The sequence below is a fragment of the Liolophura sinensis genome, chromosome 6 (genome assembly GCF_032854445.1).
Source record: "Liolophura sinensis isolate JHLJ2023 chromosome 6, CUHK_Ljap_v2, whole genome shotgun sequence".
In the NCBI taxonomy this organism is placed as follows: Eukaryota; Metazoa; Mollusca; class Polyplacophora; order Chitonida; family Chitonidae; genus Liolophura; species Liolophura sinensis.
The window spans coordinates 65,669,289-65,680,295 of record NC_088300.1 but is presented as its reverse complement, the minus strand read 5'-3'; the positions used below and the strand labels follow the sequence as shown (position 1 = coordinate 65,680,295).

Below are 11,007 nucleotides of genomic sequence, written 5' to 3'. Positions count from 1 at the left end.
TTTAGAGCAAGGAAGCAGGACTAATTGGCCTGGTGTCAGTATACTGTGACTGGGTGGGGTGTCCTGTCTGGTGTCTTTGGTATGATACTTCCGTGGTAGAATCACTTTGGCGGCATGGACATGTCCTGCCAGGAGAGGATGCAGTATGTTTGCACACCTAATGACCCTTCATTGTCATAATACTAAAAAATTGCTAAGTTTGACATAACACCAAAGCACACAAATCATATGTATGGATAATACAGGTGAAAAATTCTTGGGTACTGCAATAATTAAACACCAATTAATCAGTCTCTTTTCAGCACTTATAATGTCTACAATGTGGTCAGGTGTTCAAATCCACCTCTCACTACTTTTTCTGCAACTGGAGGTTTGTTAAGTTCCTGGTGAAGGGCAATGGTTTATTCTGGGCACACTGGCTTCTTGCCAGAGGTTACATGGAAGTGAAAAATTCTTGAGCACAGCTTTAAAGGCCAATCAAGTATGGTAAAAAGAGTGGCACAACATTGACTTGTAAGGTGCCTTGGGAAATCAATCTGTTCACAAATGGTGTAAATCAGCATTTTGTTAATCTATGAACAATTTTCTTATCAGTTACCTGAACTTTTTGTTTGCTTGGGGATTTACTGACTTATTTCAACACTCGTGGTGTCTCCATGAAGCAGACAGGCCTCACTGTTGATAGACGGCAGGCCTACATATAGTGCTGCCTAACTGGAATGCTATGCTAGCCAAATGGAGTAAATTACTGGCATGAATCACAAGACTTGACTTCACAGATGAATTGGGAATTCAATTTATTCATGAATGGCATTATATAAAAATATCAACATTTCATTACTCTGACTGATCCTCTTGTATATTATCATGTACAACCTATACTACACACACAACAAATGATACATTCATCGGTGGATATTTACATATTATACATTCCTTTCCAATGCAAATTAACTTGATCTGACTTATCAGCCAAAAGTTAATAACTTTCAAAATAGGACAAACATGTTCTAAATCAGCAGTGTTATCAATGATACCTGTTTCTTTAATATTAACCAAATGTACCATGGACTTTCAGGTAGACGATAGTATGCTTCATGCAAGTTTTATTCGCTGCCACATAGATAAATTTAATCATATCATGGGTCATTCTATTTCACACTCCCAGCAGAATATGCAAGCTGAGTGTCAGGATTGTACAACAAAATAATTTAACATTTGCTCAGCTATCGCTTTCGTAAAATTCTGATTTCACAGCAAGTGTTACCTAGGTTTATTTGTGGCACATGTACTGGGAGTTTAGGACCATGCGCAATATCATTACTTTTATTTATTTATAAATTTTGTCTGTCTTTCTTTCCCATCCTACATATATTAATTACCCTACCTGCACTAGAGGTGTGTTTCAGTTCACCTGGTAATTACACATTTTACAAATCTAATGACATTTTTTACCCCTTACAAATTTTCTATGGTTTTAATTACACATGTACAGAATCTGCCTGAAAAGCTGTCTAGGATACATGGGAAGATAAAAGATTCAAAAGCTGTTTTACCAACAACATTTGAACAAGCCACTTCTTAGCTGTTGACATGCACTAGTGAACTTAACCAAGAAAGCATCCAGCTGACAGTCTAGAAAAGTTTCCTCATCAGCATTCATTAATTCTGATTGAAGTTCACTGTGATCAAAACACAAGATGACCATGTCCATTATTATTCTGTCTTGGGTGGCTCTGCGGTGTTGGACTTTCCATGGCAATCCTGTAAAACATAATCAAGTTTCTTCAATTCATAGCTATACTTTATAAAGAATATGAATGAAAGAGATACCTTATACATGCATTCACGCTTCACAATTTATAGATATGTTTAGAAAAACTATTGCCGGCTTACATTACATGTATTTCTTGCAAGTCTGCTCCAATGTGACCTAAATGACCTGGTTTCAATCTTTTGTTTATTTTTTTCTTTATCTGATTGCTATTTGATGCCAAGCACAAGAAAATTTTCACACATATTTTGAGGAGATGAGGAAGACTAGAGAAAACCAGTGCCACATGTCATCTGATAAATCTCCTGACATGAACAGAAACTAATCAAGAGGGAGCAGAATGATTACCCACAACCTCACTGAATTTATTTATTTGATATTTGTTGTTTTTTGATGTTTATTTGGTGTTTTACACTGTACTCCTGAATATTTCATTTATACAACTGCGACTTGCATTATGGTGGGAGGAAACTGGGCAACCTCATTGGAGAACTGATGACATGGTGAAGGTCAGCAGGGCCTCGAGACATCTCACAAATCATTTGATAAATAGTGTATCAGTATGTGAATTCTTTGCTGTAGATGTGCAAATGTCATCCCATAACAACCAGCTTATTATGGCTCACAATGATGTGATTTGATTGATGAAAAGTTTGGATTAAATTTTTAAGGCCCAAAAGATAATCAGATTACAGGACAAATTAATAGACATCTAAAGTTCAGTCTTTTTCACATATGACTCATTTTACCTTATTCTGACTTACTCATACACCTTTAGGGCCTCTTGATGAGTATTGGCATTAAGATTATTATTTAAAGGCCTTTATGTGTTTTGAAAGTGCATGTTTACAGTTCAAACTTTAGGTGAAGAACAATTATTATCTCCCTATTTTCACTAACTATCAGGTCCTCACAGCTGGATGTTATTGCTCACCTTAAGGACATCGAGGAGAGTTTCTACAGAGGGTCTGTCAGAGCTGTTTTTAGAGCAGTACAGAAGTCTGACCATGCCGTCCTTGTCTAGGATGAAGTCTCCTCCCATCTGGTGAGGGTCGTCTTCCACATCCTCGTATGGCTTGATGGGAGGCTTCCCAGCAGCCATCTGCTCGGCGTAGTACACCAGCGCGGAGATACACCATACCTGTGTTCAATGCAAGACATGCCGGTTGTGGCTAGAATGTGAATTAACCCTACCCCTCCCAGTTATGAGTCAGTTTTTACTTTTAAATCTGTCATTGAGATACCAATGGTTGGAGGACAAGGATTAATTTGTTTGCAAATACTGATTTTAATAAATATAATTCACTTTTATTTATATTGCTATTACAAGTATATGTAAGAAATTCAATTCTGGCATATTTCAGCATTTTTCTTTTATTTCAACTACTAGAGAGTTTCAGGACTAAAATTTTCTGAAAAATTATTTATTTTTCATAAATACACGTTTTTGTCTAAATATTTACCTTGAAGATAGATCTTCTCAATCCAAATGATTTATAAACCTGAAGTGACAATTTATATACACATCAGTATAAGTGTATATGAGAAAGAAGGTGCATCAAGGGCCATAACTCCCTTAGCCTTGACTTGCACAAATTCATGAAAAAAAAGTTTGAAGAGTTCAAACATTCATTACAACTTTGTAACAACAAATATAAAATTGTTACAGTTACTGGTGTGTTTGCCTTCTTTACAGCTTATGATATCACAAATTTCTCAACTATGAAAAGAAAAGTTATAAATTAATATTCCATGTTTATAAATATACACCAAAACTATGCATGGGTCTACGTTGTAGCTGGTTATCAAACTTGATCTGGGTAGCCACCACTTTTTATCAAAATCAGGCAAAATTTCATGCAATTATTGTTAATTTAAGGGTATTGTTAAAAATACAAATTTATGCACAGAAAGAAAAAACGAAACTGCACAAAAAATTTTATGAAAATATGACAATGTTGGAGAAAATTACAGCCTGGAAACCAAAGCATGACAAAGACGAACCGGCCGACCCAAATATCTGTTACATTTTCCGCATACTGTGATAAAAAAAAAAAATTTGACACTAGTTGCCTCACCTCTCGGTTCTGATCCAGCAGCATGTCAAAGGGACAGCCTGTATCCTCCAGCCAATGTTTAGCCCCAGTCTGAGAGCCAAATGACACCACGAGCACACGTCCACCAGCCTCCTCCAGGAGGTGCTACAATACAGCAGACACAGAGTACATATATGTTAGCTCAACTCCACATCAATACAGCAGACACAGAGTACATATATGTAAGCTCTACTCCACATCAATACAGCAGACACAGAGTACATATATGTAAGCTCAACTCCACATCAATACAGCAGACACAGAGTACATATATGTAAGCTCAATCCCACATCAATATAGCAGACACAGAGTACATATATGTAAGCTCAACTCCACATCAATACAGCAGACACAGAGTACATATATGTAAGCTCAACTCCACATCAATACAGCAGACACAGAGTACACATATGTAAGCTCAACTCCACATCAATATAGCAGACACAGAGTACATATATGTAAGCTCAACTCCACATCAATATAGCAGACACAGAGTACATATATGTAAGCTCTACTACACATCAATACGGCAGACACAGAGTACATATATGTAAGCTCAACTCCACATTAATACAGCAGACACAGAGTACATATATGTAAGCTCAATTCCACATCAATACAGCAGACACAGAGTACATATATGTAAGCTCAATTCCACATCAATATAGCAGACACAAAGTACATATATGTAAGCTCTACTACACATCAATACGGCAGACACAGAGTACATATATGTAAGCTCAACTCCACATTAATACAGCAGACACAGAGTACATATATGTAAGCTCAATTCTACATCAATACAGCAGACACAGAGTACATATATGTAAGCTCAACTCCACATCAATACAGCAGACACAAAGTACATATATGTAAGCTCAATTCCACATCAATACAGCAGACACAGAGTATACATATGTAAGCTCAACTCCACATCAATACAGCAGACACAGAGTACATATATGTAAGCTCAATTCCACATCAATACAACAGACACAGAGTACATATATGTAAGCGCAACTCCACATCAATATAGCAGACACAGAGTACATATATGTAAGCTCAACTCCACATCAATACAGCAGACACAGAGTACATATATGTAAGCTCAACTCCACACCAATACAGCAGACACAGAGTACATATATGTAAGCTCAACTCCACATCAATACAGCAGACACAGAGTACATATATGTAAGCTCAACTCCACATCAATATAGCAGACACAGAGTACATATATGTAAGCTCAACTCCACATCAATATAGCAGACACAGAGTACATATATGTTAGCTCTACTACACATCAATATAGCAGACACAGAGTACATATATGTAAGCTCAACTCCACATTAATACAGCAGACACAGAGTACATATATGTAAGCTCAATTCCACATCAATACAGCAGACACAGAGTACATATATGTAAGCTCAACTCCACATCAATACAGCAGACACAAAGTACATATATGTAAGCTCAATTCCACATCAATACAGCAGACACAGAGTATACATATGTAAGCTCAACTCCACATCAATACAGCAGACACAGAGTACATATATGTAAGCTCAATTCCACATCAATACAACAGACACAGAGTACATATATGTAAGCGCAACTCCACATCAATATAGCAGACACAGAGTACATATATGTAAGCTCAACTCCACATCAATACAGCAGACACAGAGTACATATATGTAAGCTCAACTCCACATCAATACAGCAGACACAGAGTACATATATGTAAGCTCAACTCCACATCATTACAGCAGACACAGAGTACATATATGTAAGCTCAACTCAACATCAATATAGCAGACACAGAGTACATATATGTAAGCTCTACTACACATCAATACGGCAGACACAGAGTACATATATGTAAGCTCAATTCCACATTAATACAGCAGACACAGAGTACATATATGTAAGCTCAATTCCACATCAATACAGCAGACACAGAGTACATATATGTAAGCTCAACTCCACATCAATACAGCAGACACAGAGTATACATATGTAAGCTCAACTCCACATTAATACCCGTCATAATAAATACATTTATACATTTCACGTGGTGATTAGCAGAAGGCTGGCAGGATACCATATTATAATTTGCATTTATCTCAGAAGAATAAATGAATGATTACAACTTATCGCCACTTCGGCAATATTCCAGCCAAATTGTGGTAAATTGTGTACTGTTTGTACATATACTAAAGAAGAACTTTTTTTCACGATACAAGCCCTCAAACATTTAATAAAAGCATCACCAGCAATGTGGTCACTTTTATCTCACTGTCAGGTACTTAAAACTAATGTTCACGATTTTTTCATGATAAATTTAATGGGAAGAGGTCATAAGGACAAACAATTCACCAGTATATTAAATATCTGCAGACCCCTACTCTTGCCACATACCTCTCTTGAATTCGGCACTGTATCAGACTCAGAGAATATACCTATTAACTATTTACCTCATTCTGTTGGACCTGTGCCACATGGTTTCGTCACGGTAGTCAGGCAAAATGACGCAGCAGTATCAGTATCAAAGCAGATGACCCAAGGTAGTCTGCTAGTGAGGTTTTCTCCCCTGATCTAGCATTCTCCAGGGAGAGGGAGATGGGACCTGGTTCACCAGATGTCACTGCTGCCTTTTCATCCCGATATAAACTTGAGTCTATGTCTTTCAAGAAAGTGTCCCAGTCTCGCTTAAAATCAAAATTAGATTTTCTGTCACCTATTACAAAATTAGATTACCTGTAACCTATTACAAATGTATGCAGTTGCTTTAAAGCTACTTTAACATACAGGAAGCATTATTGCAAATGAATAATTTTGGTCTTGATGCATCTTCTGGGATAGGCAATATTATAAATGAAAATAATGTATTCAATTATATGTAAAGAAATTTAAGCTTTTCATGCTATGCATGTACAAACAGGTATATTGTACAGTATGACTTGTGAATGCTGGAAATCAAACAACATGTAACTGTCCAAATGCAGACAACTACTTTTTGCTAATTTTACATTAAGCTTTCTAAAATAGTCCTAGTCAGCAATTTCCTGTATTGAGTGGCTGAATATTCTGGTACAGTTAAAACAAATCTTCCTTTCCCTTCACCCAAAACTGAGCACCCCTATGTACATGTACTTCAGCACTTTGCTATTTACTCCCAGAAAATGCCATTACTACTAGAAAGAAAAAATTCCACCATGTTGGACTATGTTGAAATACCAGACAATTAGCAAAGATAACAATTAATGAAATGAATTAAAAACACCACAAAGATAACAGTTTAATCTACATGTACATGTATTTTACATACCTCTATTTCTTCCAAGTGCTGCACTCTCTCTTGAATCTCCTGATGTCTATAATCATAAGTTGCACCTTTATCAGGTAAGGACTAAAGGCTCTAGTGTGAAGTAATCTCATTAACTTGGAAGCACATTTGCATTTACATACAAATATCCAGTTCTCAGAAACAAGCAGGATTAACATTTCCCTTAACACAAGAACCATCCTCCTCACTATTAAATGAAGCAGTCCCCTGAGTCAGTTCATCTACATAAGTCCTAAAGAGTTGCATAAGTATACCATATATATGTGTACAAGGAAAAGACTACACTAAATCAAATGTACTGAAATTTATTTATTTATTTTTTTGATTGATGTTTTGCATCATACTAAAGAATATTTCACTTCTATGACAGCGGTCAGCATTATGGTGGGAGCAAACCGGGTAAACCCTGGGGGGACCCACAACCAGCCGCAGGTTGCTGACAGACCTTCCCACAAACGGCAAATGTATTGAAATAGTATCCCACTCAAAGTTTAAAAAGCGAACTTCTTTTTGTGACTTATAACCTGAGATATTACAGTTCAAAGTAAGCAAATTTACACACATCAATAAAATCAAAAACACTGTCATGTTATCACTTTTAACCAATCAAGAGTGAGTTTTTTCTATAGCCTGAGGAGGCATCTGTTTCCACAGTGAGGTCACCAATCCCTGTTATGCCTTTGTGCCATTCAGGTTGAACGAGTGTGGGGTACTAGTGATTCAACACAGTGTTTCCTGTTACTGAAATATCGCATATCCAATGGCCTTGTAAGCATTCCAGATTAAAAATTCATTGATGGAGTTACCAAGTTACCACTTTTGGGGTCATAAATTCATATTTACATGTGCAGCATTTAAGTAGTAAATCACAGAACAAGTTTTTCCCGTGTGAGAATTCATGGCATACAGGGTACTTTTCTGGTTGATAAATCACTTCACATAGCATTTTTGGGGGTGATAAATTGTGGTACCTTAATTCCTCAACCCCTTTCAACCACCACTGCCACCAATATTTTGAAACATTCTGAGTGAAGTAAGGGGTGTACGGAAGTAATTTGCACAATTTTATGAACGCTTCATCTTGTGTGACACAAAAAAAATCATTTCTGATGTGATTTTCTTAATAACTGTATGCATAAATTTCACAGAAAAAAATGCTTTAGAAGTCAAAAAAGTTGAAGATTTACAGTATATAGCTTTTGTTTGAGTGAGAATTGTTTAACAGTAACATAATTTACCCTGGGTGGGAAATCATGCTGCTTACTTCCTGTGTGTGGTATTTAGGTCATTTTAAGGTAACTGCTTAACAGCCATATCTATCTACATGTAAATACAATGCGTTTCTCCACAATGTTCAAATTCACCAAGGGCAACTCTGTGAATGGGAACACTTTCTGTCTGTGAGTTGTAATTTCCCACCAAGCCCATTAATGGGTTAATGGTTAGTACTAGTATCTGATAGAAGGGGTGAACACTCTGCTATAAGTAGAGTATTTATTCATATACCTGAACTGCCTCTGTAGACTTCTGTCCATTGCCGACCGTGTTGTCACATTAAGACTGAAATTCAACAGAGTACAAATTACTGGTTTATATATTGCAACTTTACCAAATCGGAAAAAAATATAACATATATAACATATGTTATACAATAGTGCATGTGAACTAAACTACACGTATATGTATTTTTTAGCACAATTATACATAAACGACAAAACAGCACACCACTGAGCATGTGACTTCAGCCACCAGTCGAAAGAGGATGGCGGTTATCAGACACTGGATCATTTAATGGAATTATGTTCAAGAAAAATAAGCTTTTTCAGTGATTTCAGCCAGTGACTGAATGTGTAAATTTTGACATTATCTATGTTTATATGTTACTGAACATCAGGCTCCACAGCTTTTCCATCACCAGTACTCAAAATTAAATACAAAACAGACGAAACCTTTCGAAGCATGTGCTATATGCTTTAACCACTCCAAAGAGTCTGGAAATCTTCTTTTCTACAAAATCTTCTGTTGACACATCTAAAAGGATGAAAGTACAAAACTGATAGTTCAGTTTAGCATCCAATGCTACGCTGAAAAACAGGTACATAATAAATGGCATCGGTACACTTCACAAACTGTGCAACATACATAAAAGTGTAAATATCATTTTTCAAACATAAAAGTGTACATAAGAACTTTCTGTTTCAACGGAAATGCTTGCAGAAGATATCTATGTAAGCTACAAAACTGGTCAAGTAAAGTTTAGATATGATATTTACCACAATCTAATGCATGAGATATCAGAGGCAAACTAATAATTGTTAAGTCATATCTCTGACATAAATTTATATTACATCTCGTTAATTATAATTCAATTCTCTGGACAATTCATTAATTACCTTGCAAATCTCTTCTTGCCTGGTGTAACAGGCTATCAATACAATTAGTTAGCTTGTTGAGGCTTTCAGCTGTGCTGGATATGTCCATTGCGCTCCAAGAACAATTTCAAGTCTATCAATTCATCTGTCATCAGCATCCTGAGAAGAACAAAAATTAAAAAAACTGCAAGACTATAATCTCTAAATAACCTGTAGTGTATACATGTACAAATGGTTCTTTACTATGAGTTTTCTACACACTTCTTTACTTAACACTGCAAGATTATGAACTGAAACTTAATTATAGCTTTGAACAACCGGGCCCTGGTGTTTATACTGCGATAGCCTACTCTTCAATATTTGACCTCTATGGTATTAACGAACCAATTACTTGTCTATTGCGGGATGAAGCAACGGTATAATATTGTTACACTTTCATATGTGTAAAATAATTTTAACATATAAACTTTTTTTTATCATAGAACATGTTTGATTTTGACATCATTTCTAAAGCACAAAGTACTTAAGATGGCTACATACATGCACTTACCTAGCTGTAGTGGTAGGCTATATAAATTACCATTACTGGGGTGTAGTGTCTGAAAATGTATTTATTTTGTGAATTTGTGTGGTTGTCATGGATCGTTTCGGGTTTGGCGAGACTCAGAACACCATGGGAACCACTCAGATGACATCAATCTACACTAGGGCAGATTTAATGCATGTGTGAATATACGGTAAATGTGGCTTACCGTCGATCCGACACAGTAGAAGCAGCTATTGCCCGCAACTCTCCAAACACTTTGTGTTGGTCGATACAGACAGTTACATTCCGCAACTATGAAAACTGATCTTGAACACACTGGAAAATAGTCTATTCATTCCTTAATACCTTACAATGTCTTGGTTGCTGGGGTAACTTTGGCACTGGTTAATCAATCATCCTCTCATGAAACTTACAAATAAACTTCAAACTGCAAGTGGCTATGTAGGCCAACATTTAGGCCATGCCATGGCGCAGTGAATCTCACGGCACTTACAAATTAAGGCAGACAACACATGCGCAGCACGTGATATAATAAATAACGTTTTAGGGTCAAAGGTATAAATCAGCTCTCCAGGGATGTCATTGACTATTGGTCAACATGCGTTGTGATAACCATTCAATTTAACCAGATTCATTTTGACAGTTCTGCTCCACATTTTCTTCCACCAGCTGTTTGTGGGTTGTTAAAATATCCGAAATTAGAATGTATAAACTAAAGAGTCTAAGTTGATAAATACTTTTTCTTTAAATCACCATTTAATTTTACAACAACAAATCATAGTAAATCGAATTTATGAATGCTTGTTAAGGAAGCGTAAGTTAGGAGATTGTCAAGAAAAAAATATTTGAAACACTGGGTCATTTTT

The 11,007-nt window shown here is 36.2% G+C and overlaps 1 protein-coding gene across 1 annotated transcript; it reads right to left on the bottom strand.

The window, feature by feature from the left end:
- Nucleotides 1-806: 806 nt before the first annotated feature.
- LOC135468146 (uncharacterized) lies at nucleotides 807-10,796 on the bottom strand. The gene is made up of 10 exons (XM_064746231.1): nucleotides 10,347-10,796; nucleotides 9,616-9,753; nucleotides 9,172-9,253; nucleotides 8,729-8,782; nucleotides 7,205-7,250; nucleotides 6,351-6,584; nucleotides 3,853-3,975; nucleotides 3,238-3,276; nucleotides 2,709-2,915; nucleotides 807-1,764 (listed from the first exon to the last, which is right to left on the bottom strand). The coding sequence occupies exons 2-10, from the start codon at nucleotides 9,701-9,703 to the stop codon at nucleotides 1,717-1,719; spliced, it is 921 nt and encodes a 306-aa protein (XP_064602301.1). The 5' UTR covers nucleotides 9,704-9,753; nucleotides 10,347-10,796; the 3' UTR covers nucleotides 807-1,716.
- Nucleotides 10,797-11,007: the final 211 nt, after the last annotated feature.